Source organism: Alnus glutinosa, chromosome 5 (assembly GCF_958979055.1).
Source record: "Alnus glutinosa chromosome 5, dhAlnGlut1.1, whole genome shotgun sequence".
Taxonomy (NCBI): domain Eukaryota; kingdom Viridiplantae; phylum Streptophyta; class Magnoliopsida; order Fagales; family Betulaceae; genus Alnus; species Alnus glutinosa.
In genome coordinates this window covers 2885469-2901055 of record NC_084890.1, presented here as the reverse complement: position 1 = coordinate 2901055, position 15587 = coordinate 2885469, and the positions used below count along the sequence as shown (strand labels likewise).

Below are 15587 nucleotides of genomic sequence, written 5' to 3'. Positions count from 1 at the left end.
ATATAGTTTGAGGGACAATCCAACCATCCCTAACATATTTTGTGGGGTGATTGACCACCCCAATACAGAACAGATTGGGGTGGCCGATTGAATGTGGCTCACTCTTAACTATTTTTCACGAACAAATGACTGTGATTGAGATGTAGCGAATTGCAAGTATAGGAATCACTGGAGATGTCAAATCAAAACACAAAACCATTTGAATTCAAAACGTTTTTTAAATTGAATTCTATGGGCTTGTTTGGGAAAAGAATTAAAATTCTTCATCTCTTCACTTTTCTAAAAAACAATCAACTTCAAAACATTATAACTTTATATCACATCAATAATTTTTTATTTTTGTAATTTTTTTATTACTATTTAAATAAAAAAATTCACTACAATACAATTTTTTTTTTTTTTTTCAATTTTTCATACAAATTCCTTTTACTTTATCACATCTATCACTTTTTACTACTACGTCCAACTTCCCATCTCTTACCAAACAATGCCTATATGAAAATTCTGTGCAACAAATAAATAAAGAAAAAGAAAAAGGAAAAACATAAAGTCAATTCAAACAAAGGAAGACCGAAGACCGCTCTTGACGGAGAATTTCACTTTCACCCCGCCCCTCCCGCGCACGTGACCCACACCATCCTCCTCACTGATACAAAGCGCGCCTCTCTGCCCCCGCACATTTCAAATTCAAACTTCAAACGCCCTCCTCCTCCGCTTCCATTTCACTTTCATTCAGACAACCAAACCCATCAAAACCTCCCAAACTCTTGCGACAAAATCATTAAAAAGAAAAAGAGTCAATTCAGTCAGACGAAAATGGACGGAGAAGAACCGCCATTTCCGTCACCGTCACCGTACGTCTCATCTTCCTCTCTTCTCAAAGACATCTCAAATTTCAAAACCCCAAAACGCCCCTCCCAAATCCCCAATTTCCACTCCCCCTGTCCCCAGTTCTTCACCGCCTCCAAGAAAACCCCACGCGCCTCCTCCTCGCTTCGCCGCCACCGCCCTTCTCTAGCCCCTCCCTCCTCATCTGCCCGGCCCAAGGCCGCTGCCCGCAGGCTCAGGGCCTTCGAGCTCGAGCAGTCCAAGTCCGCTCGCAAGGCCCAAATCAAGAAGGAACATTCTCTCAAATCCCTAGCTAAGTCCCTCACTGTCTGGCTCAACTTCCTCCTCGAGAACCCCGGATCGTGCGGCTGCGATTTGTCCATCACTGGTGGTGGTGATGGTGATCGTGCGGCTCCCAAGGGCAAGAGGGACAGTGGGCCCAGGATTGGGGTCGGCGTGGATACCGCGTGGCGGAGCCCGAAGCAGCAGAGGGATTCGCTCTGGCGGGCAGCGGAGAAGCACGTGGCGGAGTTTCCGAATTCGATGTTTGTGAGTTTGCGGCGTTCGTTGAAAGATGTGTGCAGTTTCGATGACTTGAAGCAGCGGATGCAGGTTTATTTGAGTTTAGGGAGTTGCAAGGAGATTTTCGAAGTGATGAGTCAAGCGGCTAAGGTTCGTGGTTGCTTTGTTTGGTTGCTGAGAAAACTTGGGGAAGAAAAAGAAAATGAGATTTGTCATTTAAAGGAAAATAGTTTTATGTAGAGGTTTGCATGGTGTGGAAAATCGTATCAGCTAGTTACTAGTACCTAAATTACAGATTTTCCTGCATATGTTGAGAATTTGTATTCGCATTGAGATATTTTGGTTTTTGTTGCTTGTTGTATAAATCTTGACGGCTGTCAGTTTATCGATACTGATTATTAAATACTCTCATTGAACGATTCTTTGGTGTTATTGACGTAAAAGTTTTTGGTGCTCTTGAATCATTTGGGTGTGTTTTAATTTCTCAGAATATTGATGAAGGGAGGTTGAAAATGAAGCCGCATTGCCCTATAGTAACAGATTTTGGATTGAAGGAGAAGGCCACTAGAATACTAATGAGTTATAACCCAATTTGGCTTCGGATTGGATTGTACATTGTATTCGGTGGTGATTCTTTGTTGTCCGATGCAGACGTTAATTCTGATAAAGAAATGGCGTTCTTGAAAATGATTATTGAGAAGCAGTTCTTCTCGCATGAGGGTCTTGCAAAGGCTTATGCTTATAACAAGATGGTTGAAGGTCTATACAGACCTGGTTACTATGAAAGCCTGGGGAATGTTATATTGAAGAGATTTTTGCTGCTTGCTCTTATCCTCGATAGAGCTAAATCTCAGAGCAGTCTTCCCCTTAAGTATGGTATCGATGGATTGGATGGGGGTTCCCCGTTATTGTTCACGGTACAATCTGGTATTAAATCAAGCCATCAAGTCATCCAAGGTAATTATTTATCCGTTCCTCGTTTCAGTTTGTGTTATAACTGTAATTTGTCAATTGTAGGTTGACTTTTCTCTCTTTTTGGTTCAAAAATTAGATTTCCTATCCTCTGATGTAATGCATGGGGAAGGTAATCTTTTAGCACATCTGCTGATTATAGGGTACAAGGTATCTTATAAGCAGGTATGCGGTTCATTTCTATGTATTATATTGGTTTGCTAGAGATGAGTTTATGTCTCCGTTTGTGTGTATGTGCCTTTATGGCCTTATTCTTTAATGGTGAGGTATAAAGAAAATAACTTTATTTTTTTTTGACATGAGAAAATAACTTTATTGGTTTGCTATTTTTAATATAAGAATGTGCATGATTGTGCAGTGTCCGCTCATTGAGTATGATTTCAGAGTTACGGATTTATTTGTAGAACTCCAAGATGGGGTCCGGCTGTGTAGAGCCATTCAGCTCTTGCGAAATGACTCTTCTATCCTCACGGTTTTTCTCTTTTCTTTTTGTATTTTGTTTTTCTGAATAAGGGTGCTGTTCCAAATTTAATTGAGCCGAGGGTGGAATATTCTTTTGTAATTTTGATGCTTTATTGTGTTGGCAGAAAATTGTAGTTCCATCAGATACTCGTAAGAAGAAATTGGGAAATTGTGGCATTGCCCTGCAGTGTCTTAGGCAGGCTGGTGTGATGTTATGTGATGAAGATGGAATGATGATCGAGGAAGATGATGTTGCTAATGGAGATAAGGAACTTACTCTCTCCTTGCTGTGGAACATTTTTGTTCACTTGCAGGTATGTCGGTTCCTTTCCTCTGTCCCAAATTTTTAGAAACGTTGAAGTGACGGTTACGTAGAAGTTGATACTCTTCTACTTGTTACTCCAATTTTAATTTAATTTCACCAATCACCATGAAACTTGCAGCTGCCTCTTCTGATCAACAAGACAATTTTACTTGAGGAAATTTCTAAAGTTCATGGAGTTAACGTGGTAGGTCTTGATGTGGATGAGTTTCCTTTCATTTAGCTTTTTTTGTCAAAAAATGTAAATGATGAAGTATAAAATAAAGTTCTTTGTCTTCTGATTTTCTGAGATCAGTTTTAAACTGGAAGATAGATTTTAATTTTTCTGTCCTAAAGTTCTTTCATTAGTATCCTAACTTGTTTCCAGAGAAATTATGCTTGAGTTACACTGATTCTCTTTCATTTCACAGGATAAGTCAGATAGTGGCAACTTCACTCATTTGGAAATGCTTTTCAATTGGATCCAGGTATTGCTGTGGTATGAGAGCTTGTATTAGGATATTTTTCATCTAATCCTTAGATTCCTTCAGTATGCAGTCTAACAAATAATGCATGTATGTGTCTTCATCCCTCCCCTAGATAGGGAGTAGATATTGTTCTTTTGCAATCATGAAAAAATGGTTGTTTGTGTGTGTATACATCTGACTACCATGCATTGTGCATACCACCATCCCTAGCAATTCATTTCATGATATGATAGCTATTAGTAGTTTAATATTACATTTAAAATGATCAAATATTGATTTGTTTTGTTTGCTTGTGAGCAAAAAGTTCTAATGATATTCTGTTGTGCAAAAGTGGCACCATATTTTGACTTGTGTTATTCTACTGAGTTTCACATGTTTTTTGTGGGACTTATGTCAATTGGATTGAAGCCACTAATCTCTCTCTCTCTCTCTCTCTCTCTCTCCCTCATGGACAGCAGAAATTTATATACAGAATGCTTTTTCCGATCTTTGTGCGTTGTTTTAATCTAAAGTTTCAAATGCTGATGACTATTGAAATTTTGGATATATGTTACTGGTTTTAGCAGGTTTTACTGTAATCCACTACTCTTCTTTATTTATCTAGTGCTGATAATTCAAAGCATGGATTTAGTTTTGGTGTTGGGTCCTCTCTCTGTTTCATTGTGGGTCAATAATTGGTGTTAGGTTTTTTCACCATCTTGTAACTAGGACTGTCAACTTGCCTTTTGGGCTAAATTAACCTTCTTTTTTTTTTTTTTTTCATATGTTAAATATTTAGAGCAATAATTTTTCTTGAATTGACAATCATTGTAATTTTGTTTCCAGGCAATATGTGGAAATTATGGTTTCAAGATCGAGAAATTTTCTTCATTGGTTGATGGAAAAGCCATATGGTGCTTACTCGATTATTACTTTCGCAAGGAACTTCATTGTTCTTGTTCTTTAAAGGTATTATATATTCTTTTCCATCCTAACTGGTCTTCTACATCTACAGATCTGTTTATTTTACTTCATTTTAATTATTATTTCGCAGGATTTTAAAAAAACTAGTAAAGACTCAATTGTGTCAGCTACTGATTATCCAGATGCGGTGCACAATTTTATATTATCACAGAAATTAACAACATTATTGGGAAATTTTCCAGAGGTAAGTGCTTCATGGCTTTCTAATTAGATATAACCACCTATTGTCTTGTGCATATTGCCCAAACAATCTGAAGAATATTGGTATTTTACCCAAGTTCTATTGATGTTGTAAACCCTTTACAATTCATGGATTTCTGAGGCAAAATATGTATTTCAGATATTGTTAATGATATAGCTTTAATTACGATACAATTTCTAGTGCCATTATTATTGATATGCAGGGAGATTGGTTACTATTCGAATAGCATTAAAGTTATGAAATAAAACAAATTATATACACACACACACTTATGCATTGTATGCATGCATGGACATATCTCTGCATATCAGTAAGAAAGCAAAGTTATGAATCTTGGTATTTCACCCTAAGTTACAATGGCACTGTAAACACTCTACAATTCATGCATGTACACACTCATATGCATTGCATATGTGTATGCATGCATGTTTTTATCCGCACATGTATATGTAATATTTATATATAGACACTCGTGTACATACATGCATGCATAGATATATTAGTAAATCAGTACACATCTCTTCATGTATGTGTCTATTTAAAGAACACATCACTATAAAAAAAGTCATATAATTTTTGATATATTATTTTCACATGAAAATGCTCTCAAAACATTGTTGTGCTTGCTTTAAACAAGTATATAAGGCAACCATGCTACAAAATTTAAGTACACATTCGTATAAATAATACATTTTGGGTTTACAACAGTAGGCTTTTCAAAGTATCAGTGCTGTGTATCTTATAAGTAATATATTGATGGAGTGGGTTATACATCCTAAAGATCTTGTAAAGCAATCACAATAGAGATTTAGTCTAGTAAAGTGTCTGTTTCCTATAGAGAAATATGGTGATGAGTTTTCATTTTAGGAGGAAGCCATCTGAAATTATTTCCATAATATAAATTTTATTCACACCTTTCTATTGACTTTTAAGCCATCTATTTCTAATAGATATCAATTGTAATATGTATCCTTTCAAGCCAAATATATATATATATATATATATATATATATATATATATATATATATATATATATATATATATATATATATATTTTTTTTTAAAAATGTTTGTTTTTTGGTCAAAAGTTATGATTTGGACGCACAACTCTATGTTAGTTCTAATTTACTATCAGGCCAAGAAGCCTTCGGGAACGACCATATCAATGATGCGATTAGAACTCAAAGATAAAGATTAAGAGAATAATTATGTAACATTCCGGTTCCATATCGGGAAGATGAGTAGCCCACATAGAGTGGGTGATTTATAAAGATAGTCATGAGTACTAAGTTCCACATTGCTTAGTTATTAGGTGAAACTGAGTTTTATAAGGAATTCTAAGGGAACTCCAAATTGACTAGTCCTTTTAGGGTGATAGCGTAGATGTGGCTAGCACTTTTCCTTGGGTTGTTACAAATAGTATCAGAGCCACCTAGTAACACCAGGCCATGTAGTACTGGAGTGCTGCATGACGTGGCCCTGACGAGAACGTCAGGAGTTTAAGATGGGGAGTTTGTAATACCCCGGTTCTATATTGGGAAGATGAGTAGCTCACATAGAGAATGCGATTTATAAAGATAGTCATGGGTACTAGTCTCACATTGCTTAGTTATTAAGTCAAATTGGGATTTATAAAGAATTCTAAGGAAATTCCAAATTGACTAGTCCTTTTAGGGTAATAGCGCAAATGTGGCTAGCGCTTTTCCTTGAGTCGTTACAAATTAGTTGTGATGTTATTTGATACTGTCAGTTTAGTATTGGCTAGGCATAATTAAGTTGAGAAATTTATCGCTGTTTAAATATTTTTCGGTGAATTGTATCAATACTTCTTTCAATCCAGTATGGTCATGCATGACACAATGATTATATTGTTTTTTACAGGTTCTGCAAATCAGTGACATACTTGAATCTAATGGTGCATGTAACGAGCAGAGTGTGGCCATTTTGCTGGTGCTCCTTGCATCACAACTGGTTATGAAGAAAAATATGGTACTGCTTGAACTATTGTGTTTATTGGTAGTTGAATTTTTTGTCATACAACAAAAATTATATTTTCTTTTTCACCTTGCTAGGATCAGTTGAATTTCCATAAATTCTTAGGTTGTGATTGTAAAAGTCCAGAGAGAAAACATTCATGTTTGGAGCAGTGCTTTCTCAGTTCTGAAGCAGTACATAACCAAGAGACAGAATGGCGCAGTACTGAAGGTATCCTTTCTCTATCTAATAATAGTTAACTTTTTTTTTTTTGATTAATAGTTATCCTTTTAGTAAGTAATGTATGTCATTTAGGTAGATATCTTGTTCCTTGTTTCATATATTGCTGGATTGGGGTTCGAAAACATGCAGTAACTTACAATTATATATTTCAAATTCTAGTATCATGTGATTTAGTGGATAATATGCAGTTGGACTCCGTTCTCCTGGCTACAGTAAACTTCAGAGTTATCTTGGTTTCTCTATATATATAAACGTAACATTATATTAACAAAATAGTTTCAATGTTTTCTGTGAGAAATTGATGCTAACTTTACCAAAACCATTGAATAATGACTGGGATCACTTCTTGATGAGAAATAGAACCCACTGCCTTTCTCATGCATTCCCTTTAAGAAAGCCATAGTCCCATCAGTCTTTCAGTTCTTTTGTTCTTTTGGGTGGTGTCTTGTGGTGCACTCTCTCTGTATTTGTAATTTCTTTAAAATGTTTGAGAAGTGTAAGATGTGAAATAGTTGTATCTGGGGAAAAAGAAACAAATTGTTGTTTTTGAATTTGTAAATTCAGCAAGTTGATCGGGGCTTCCTGGCACTGGTTTGATACTTGTTTGTCTTCCATTTCTTTTTTTCCCAGTCTAATGTGTCTCTATACAAACAGATGCTGTCAGAAACAGAAATTTTAAAGCCATCCAGGCTTTGTGGCAAGATATGGCTGAACGGAACTATAAACCTGTTAGAAAACCAGCTCCTCCTTTACCATGTTTATCAACAAATGACATTATTAGCATTCACAGAGTTAACAATGACCCTGTTATAAATCCAGCTCCTCCTTCACCATGCTTATCAACAGTCAAAGACATTATTAGCATTCACAGAGGTAACTAGTATGACCTTCTCTATCTCATTGTTACGGTGATTGCTATCTTTCTCAGTAATTATGGTGATTGCTTGCTATCATGTTGCTCTATTCTTTAATTGGTCCTTCCATCTTTCAATAACTAACTGCCGTTTGTTTCCAAATGTTGGTAGTCTACATGAAAATTTGTCTAAATTAGTTGTGGAGTTTCTTTGTTTTATTTATTTATTTATTTATTTTTTATTCCCCTCCCTTTCTCCTTTTGTTATTTATTATGATATTCCATCTTCATATACTATTTTGATGAATTGTTCAATCGTTTTATTTCATTGAGTCAAAGATAAATTAGATCAACTTGAAACTTCTATATAGTCCTTGCCCTCCAATTCATTTTTCTGATTTGAAGATCCAGTGTTTGTATTTCATACATTTTTATGTATGCGTATATGTACATTTGTTTTCTGCTCTAAATAGTTCAAAAAGGTAAGTTTTTTATTTTTTGGGAATTTGTAACCTTTATGTAATTGATTTCCTTCATACTTCGATACCTAAAGTTATGTCAGCCATATTCTTTCTCTGGCTAAGCAATCTGTGTAATGCTACCAGAAAATGCAGCAAAAGTTATACAGTCTCATTTCAAACGATTTATTGAACGTCGGAATTTCTTGAAGATGGTGAATGCTGTTTCTTTGTTGCAATTTGTAATCCGAGCTTGGTTAACTGTCAGAAAGAAATCAACTTGTTTCAAATTTGACACTGTTCAAGTTGAAGAGTTTTCAAGTGGTATGGTATCTCCTCTGTGTCGGTGATTATTTAATGTCCATTTATGCAGATTAATTGAGACTCTCACTAGCATAACCTGCTTGGCTAATCATACAGAAAGGTGGAAACAGTCGATAAAATGGGAGAGATATTTTATGCTGATTGGCGACAGACACAGTTTTGTCAAGTTAAAGAGATCAGTCTTGCTTATCCAGCGAGCAGCAAGGACTTGGATCAATCAAAGACGTCATGGTGGAAGTATTGTAATTGGGGATGTATCTGCTTTTGATCTAGTCAACGCTGCCACTGTTGCTCAGAAATCTAGTTGTGGGTGGTCAGCAGGATTTGAATCTGTGCATGAGGTTGCTCAGTTAGAGAAACCTTCATACTTCTGTAAAGAAAAGGGTGCAAGTGATCTTAAAACAAAAGCAGTGGTTAAAATTCAGCTTGCTTGGAAGAATTTTATCATCGGCAGATCTCTCTGCAATCAGCACTTTGCTGCAACTAAAATTCAGAGTCATTTCCTTGGTTGGCTATCAAGAAGAAGGTTTCTAAATCAAAGGCAAGCAACAATAAAAATACAAAGTAATTTTCGAATGAAAAGATGTTGGAGTGCTTACCAACACTTCAAAATTGCAACCATCTCAGCCACCCTCATTCAATCTTTTGTCCGTGGATGGATTACCCGGAGAGGAGCCTGTAGATGCAGGCATCTCATTGTTGCAATCCAGGTACGTCTCTGGGATTTTGTGGTATTTATGTGTTGTAAATACTTATTGTTTTTGTTGATGTATTTTGGGCTACATTTCTTATATGCAGTTAGATTCTTTATCCATGACATTTCTATCAATGCCGTGTTGTTCTAATTACAAGTTTTAATGGTAACATTATATAAGTCAGCACTTTGCTTGTATGATTCCAGAGACATTGCCGTGGTTGGTTAATAAGAAGGGAGTTCTTGGTCCAAATAGAGGCTGTAACGAAAGTACAAAGTGCTATTCGAGGCGTGACATGCTGGAAGGGATTTCAGTCTCAAAGACATGCCACAATTGAGATTCAACGATTTATTCGGGGGCAAATTTCTCGAAATAAGCTTTTAGGTAGTTCTCATTTATGTTAGTGATAAGCTTTTTTCTGCATGTTTTAGTTGTGACTTGTGTGCTTCATATTATACGTGTTTCTGGTGTTGGTTTGTGGCAGGGGCTTCTAGCTTACTTGCAGTCATTTCTAGTGGTTGCTTGTTGAAGAGCTCAAGAGGGTGTTTCAAGAGTACTGAACTGGAAATACTTTTATGTTCAGTTCTGAAACTGCAAAGGTGGTGGAAGGGTGTTTTGTTGCTCAAGTTAAGAATAAAATCTGCAGTCATAATTCAGTCTCATATTCGCGCATGGCTTGCTAGGCGAAATTCTGCAAGAGAGAAGCACCGTATTATTGTGATCCAAGTAATCTAGTTTCTTCCATGCATTACTATATCCCACCTCTATGGTAATATTGATAATGCGTCTAGAGCGCTACACACATGTGTTTACATATATTGGTTGGAATTGTTTTTTGATTAGTCATGTTTCAATAAAGTAGTACAAAATGGAATTTCATTTTGTGGTATAGAATTTCATTTTGAAAACTGTTCTTACCTTCTTGCCCTTACCTGATTTTCTAGGGGAAAATTGCAATGAGTAAGAATGAACTGGAACTTTGGAAGGAAAGCTGTTAGCTCTTTAGGCTATGGTTCTACAAGCCAATTACTTGCATTGATGAATCCATGCATACTATCACAGCTTTCACGGCCACGGTTTCAAATTCAGGATCTGAACAACAATTGGCATTTGAATATTTTGGGTTTTAGGAATACATTGGGAAAATTGAGAAATGTCAAGTCTCTTTTTTGCAAGTGAGAAAAGCAATACATGTGACAAACAGTATATACTTATTTTTGTTCCATAATTATTCAAATATATAATGAAATGATAGTATTATTTACACGGTGTACAGAGTTCTAAATAATTTGATGATTATTGAAACTCACAGGATAAATTTGAAAGTTTTTGTTTTTGATTGAAGGTCGGATGGATATGTGAAATGGCAGTAGAGTTTTGGATTTGGTTATGTTGTTTTTGTCACTGTTCATGTCCTTGTACATATATAATTGTGTTGGCTCAATTTAGTTTATCCTAATTAATTTTTTTTTGAATTTGATAGTCGAACTGGAAAGGTTACCTCGCACGGAAAGATTTAAGAGGGCAGCTACTGGATTTGCGCTTGAGAGTGCAGAAGTCTTCTACAAATGTGGATGACAGTAGGCGTATCATAAACAGACTTCTTGCGGCACTTTCAGAACTACTAAGCATGAAAAGTGTCAGTGGCATACTTCATACTTGTGCAACTCTAGGTAAGAGTTAAATTAATGGTTTAATAACATAGCATGACTTTAATTTGCTATTCTTGCGACTCTTGAATGCAATACAGAAGTCCTATATTACTTTGATTTCAATTCTTTGACCTTACAATTATACTCTTGAATTTCTCGATCTAAATGGTGAACGTACTAGGGAAAGGATACTTCTAGAACATGCTTGCTTGGTGGATACAGGTAGCAAAGACGTAGACTGTGGTAGTATATATGTAATTTATTATCTTTCGATGGACTGTTGTATATGGTCCTTGGTTGTTTTTTCATCAAAATTTAATTGATTGAATTTAGATGTGAGAATTTAAAAGAGTTGAGTCTTTCTCTGATTGCTGCTGCAATTGCAATAAATGCGGTAACAATGCATTATGGCCCTGAAAGGTAATCATGGATCTACTTATGTCCAACTCTTCCTTACAGATATGGCAACAGAACATTCTCAGAAATGTTGCGAAGAACTTGTGGCTGCAGGAGCAATCAACACTTTGCTGACGCTTATTCGTTCAGTCAGCAGAAGCATACCAGATCAGGAGATTCTAAAGCATGCGCTTTCAACTCTCAGAAACCTTGCCCGCCATCCACATCTGGTTGAACCGCTAATTGATAGTCATGGATCTGTAGAAATAATTCTCTGGGAGTTCTTAAGGTATAGTATCTATATTTAAAATCAAGAATTAAGGGTGTCTTTGTCTTCTGCATTGGTATTTGGAGGAACGATGAAGTCCTCTATTTTATTAACCACTCTTTACAGGAGCAAGGAGGAGGGATATTTCATTGCTTCTGAGCTTTTGAAGAAGATATGTTCAACTCCCAAAGGTGTTGAAGCTATTCGCAAGTTACCAACCCATTTGAAAAGACTTCACGGTCTTGTTGAGGAACTTACAAGGAAAGCAAGCAACGAGAAGAGGTTAGATTTTGGTAGTTGAAGCTTATTGGAACTTGAATTCATTTATGGTTCATTAGATTTTCCTTTGTGTTTGATATACCAATCAATGCTACACTAATGCAGGAATACACGGGGGCCAGCTGCGAGAGAAAATGTAGAGAGACGATTAAGAGAGGCTGTTCAAGTTCTTAAAGCGGCAGCAAATGGTCAAGTTTAGGTATTGATGCATGCAAAAGGTGGCATTATGTTAGGATTAGTTGTTGTGTATATTTGCCGTTGAAATTACACATTCAATGGTACGAAAACTTGACACTCTTGGTGAAATTTGTTGATTGTTTTGAATTTGTCCGGTTCTTCGTGTGCATGATCAGTGCACGGTTGTGTAGTGGGAGTTTGCAGAAAATGTTGTAATCAACGCTGATTGCATCTTTGATAGCTGATTTTTGGGTTACTTTCTTAACCCTATAATTTCAATATTAACATTTTTTTTTTTTATATAAAATTAAACAATATAATGGCATGTGCATTATTAAATGCACTAATTTTAAATTCGGCTATGAAATGAATGCGATTCCTTGTCTATCAATATTAATAATAATAAAATAAAATCCTTGTCAGATGGATTCTTATCATCAGATTAGCTGTGCAACTTGCGAGTTGAATTGAATTGAATTACAAAAGTAGACGCAACTCTTTGCGGCAGTTGAATCTTGTGGCCCCTCCCTTTCGTCTTGAAAATAGAGTAATGATTCACTACCACCTTTTAATACAACTTTTCACCACCTTACTTATGTGGCAAGGTGGTCCCCTACTACTTTTTAGGTTTTAAAAATAAAATAAGGTGGGAGACCACCTTGCCAATGTGGCAAGGTGGTGAAAAGTTGTATTAAAAGGTGGTAGTGAATCATTACTTTAACATATCTAGGTACAACTTCGAGGGACTGTTTGGATAAATGCTGACCTGACTACGACGTATGCATCGGATAACGATCGAATAAAATTTGCTCAGCAAACACGTCCTGGGAAACAGGTTCCCCCTTTTCTCCTTAAAATGTGTGCTCCACTTCAAGCCTCGGTATTCTGCCCTTCTGGGTCTGTTCGGCGGCTAGAAAATTTTATTTATTTTTTTCTTTTATAATTTTCTTAAAGTACATTCAATAATAACGAAACAAAAATGGCTACAACGAAACAAAAAAACCGAAAGAAGTGGCAACCTCAATAACAGACCCAAACGAAGCAAACATTGAAGAAACTGTAAATAGAACATCGATGATGAGCCATGACCAAGCCCAACAATAAAAGTTTCGACAACTCAACAATAAACTCTAAAATAATTATATTAGCATGAAAAAACAGAAATTAAAAAAAGAATACATTACCGTGTATTTTATTTATTTATTTTTATTTCTAGTAGCCATGTCAATTTGATTAGTTGCGTGACAAAAGAGAATTGCAGTCATAATCTAAATCAATTAACCCTCTATTCATGTGCAAGATATTGGAGGATAAGTATTGAAGGAGAAAAAGGTGCAAAATATTGAATCTCTCTTTGGAAACTAGAGACACCAATAAATTGTGACACTTTTTTTGTACATAAACAGCTCCAAATCCGACACACGCCACCAAAGCATGACACCATGTTTCAACTCAGGCAGCTCGTGCGGCAACTTTTACTATAATTGGCGCGTCTGTTAGATTGATATAGAACTCTCTCCTCCTAAAAGATCTTGGTAGTGCAATTGTTATGACTCCGTCTTCATACCCAATAGAAATTCCACCGATATCGACCATATTTGACAGTCGGAACTTTCTCATGAAGCTCTTAGCAGGCTCTGAAGATTCATCTATTGCCTCAATTCGAATTACGAGATACATTGAGTCCTCTACTTCCACCTTTATTTCTTTTTTCCTCACACCTACCATAACAAACCAAAGAGATCAACTATTCAATTCCAGTGATACCAAAACAGGAAACTGAGATTAAAAACAAAAAATTTAAGGATAAGAAGACTCTTTATATGGCTGTTCATCAACAAATGTTTTAAAATAGAACATTTTCATTATATGAAAGTTATTGCAACACCTTTTAGTCTTTTTTTTTTATTTTCTCCCCCCCCCCCCCCCTCCCTTTTCTCTCGCTCTCCCTCAACTTTTTTACAATAAAAAATACATTGAAAAATAATATTTAAAGAAAGTATAGAGTGTGGTAAATAATCTGTTGAAATTTGTGTTGAAAACTAGTAATTAAAATAATAATAAAAAAATATGTATTTTGAGTAGCTAAAATACAAAATTTTCTCCCACACAACTTCCACTCCCGCTTAGCCACCTTAGCAACTTTTATAACCACTTGGTAAGCCCTAAATCTTAGGCATAGAGCACTATAGAATGTGAAGGAATGTGAAATAAACCACTCCAAAAACTATCATTGTGGAGGAATTGAAGATTAGCGGTTGAGGGCAGGCCATTGTAAAAACAACTCATAGCCATGTATGAGGATTTTTCATTTCTTCTCAAAACTTTTTCCTATTTTTATTTCAAATATATTCTTTAAATAAGTACTGACTTAAGCATTAGAGTTTTTCTTGCCGACCCACACTGTCACACTGACAAACTTTGCTTATTTTTTCTCCCTTTTTACATATGCTTCCATTGAAAACTGTTCTAATAGATAATAAGTGAGAAATGAATGGGCTTTTGGAGTTGAAAGTTCACTAGACATTACCTCTTATCTTAGGGGAATGATGAGTGTCAAATTCCGAGTTGTGATTGAATTATGAGATGACAGATTTACTTATAGATGAGCGTAGTAAGTTTTTTTAATTTTTCCTTTTTTATGAATTGAATTAGATTGACACAAAACAAAGAATACAACTCACACTAGAAACCAAATGCCAACAGCCAACAATTACACAGAACCTCTTTTAAAGAGTCATCAATCTCAATCTCAATCTTCTGAGAAGGATAACACCAACAACTACTATACAACACAAAACAGCAAACTCTACAAGACAACTCCACACCCAAAGATGTACCAATTAAACTCCACACTCCACAGCCGCCTGATGAAGAAGAGAGAACCAGCAACAGCAGTGCAAAACAGCCCCAAGTCAATCCACGGAACAACCAATTTCTGCTCCTACCAAAAAGGCATTTAGTCTCACCTTTTGCCCCACATTTCAATACTCTTATCTCCTGCTGAGAGGCTACCTTTGATTGCCAACCATAAGAAGAAAGAGTGTGTTGGGGATGGCCATGGGAAACCAAATTAGCTTATCCCATTCCACTTTAGGAGACTTCACTCTAATAGCATCCCAAGTGTCCTTACTAGAAAATCTATTAGACTTTGAAGGCAGCCAAAATAGAGTATCATGGGATCCAAAATTAACACCCGGGAGGTTGCTTTGGATAGCCACCACATTTTTAGAGCCCAATTCCAATCACCCTCTCGAATAACACTAGATAACAAGGCATCAATTTTACTCCTTGAATCATATATAACATGATAACCATAGGAGTCAAAAAGGACACCATCCGGATACCAACAATCCAACCAAAGAAAAATATGACTATCAATCCCAACAATGATTTATTTTTATTTTTATTTTTATTTTTTCAAGCGTTGTAAGTAAGAGATTCCGATCTGTACAATAGGGCAGTCTATGTGAGAGTTGGCCCGAACAAGTAAGATCTAAACAAACTCTCACATGAGATTGTCTTATTG

General features: G+C 36.0%; 1 protein-coding gene across 2 annotated transcripts; it reads left to right on the top strand.

Moving 5' to 3' along the window:
* The first annotated feature begins 708 nt into the window (after positions 1-708).
* On the top strand, positions 709-12337 carry LOC133869934 (uncharacterized). Of its 2 annotated transcripts, none has more exons than XM_062307031.1 (20): positions 709-1500; positions 1839-2307; positions 2402-2487; positions 2681-2794; positions 2910-3098; positions 3228-3293; positions 3517-3573; positions 4399-4521; positions 4607-4720; positions 6621-6728; positions 6818-6944; positions 7611-7829; positions 8415-8591; positions 8688-9301; positions 9493-9670; positions 9771-10012; positions 10770-10959; positions 11398-11623; positions 11729-11884; positions 11987-12337. In XM_062307031.1, exons 1-20 carry the CDS (start codon positions 817-819, stop codon positions 12078-12080), a joined length of 4233 nt encoding a protein of 1410 aa, XP_062163015.1. In that variant the 5' UTR covers positions 709-816; the 3' UTR covers positions 12081-12337. The 2 variants fall into 2 exon arrangements, with proteins under 2 accessions (XP_062163015.1, XP_062163014.1); XM_062307030.1 differs by having other exon boundaries at positions 6812-6944.
* Positions 12338-15587: the final 3250 nt, after the last annotated feature.

Excerpts from the sequence above, each read along its gene's own strand:
- LOC133869934 (XM_062307030.1), top strand. The coding sequence starts at position 817 with ATGGACGGAGAAGAACCGCCATTTCCGTCACCGTCACCGTACGTCTCA. Across the intron at positions 2,795-2,909 it reads ATGACTCTTCTATCCTCACG|AAAATTGTAGTTCCATCAGA; the intron begins GTTTTTCTCTTT and ends TTGTGTTGGCAG. Across the intron at positions 3,294-3,516 it reads AAGTTCATGGAGTTAACGTG|GATAAGTCAGATAGTGGCAA; the intron begins GTAGGTCTTGAT and ends TTCATTTCACAG.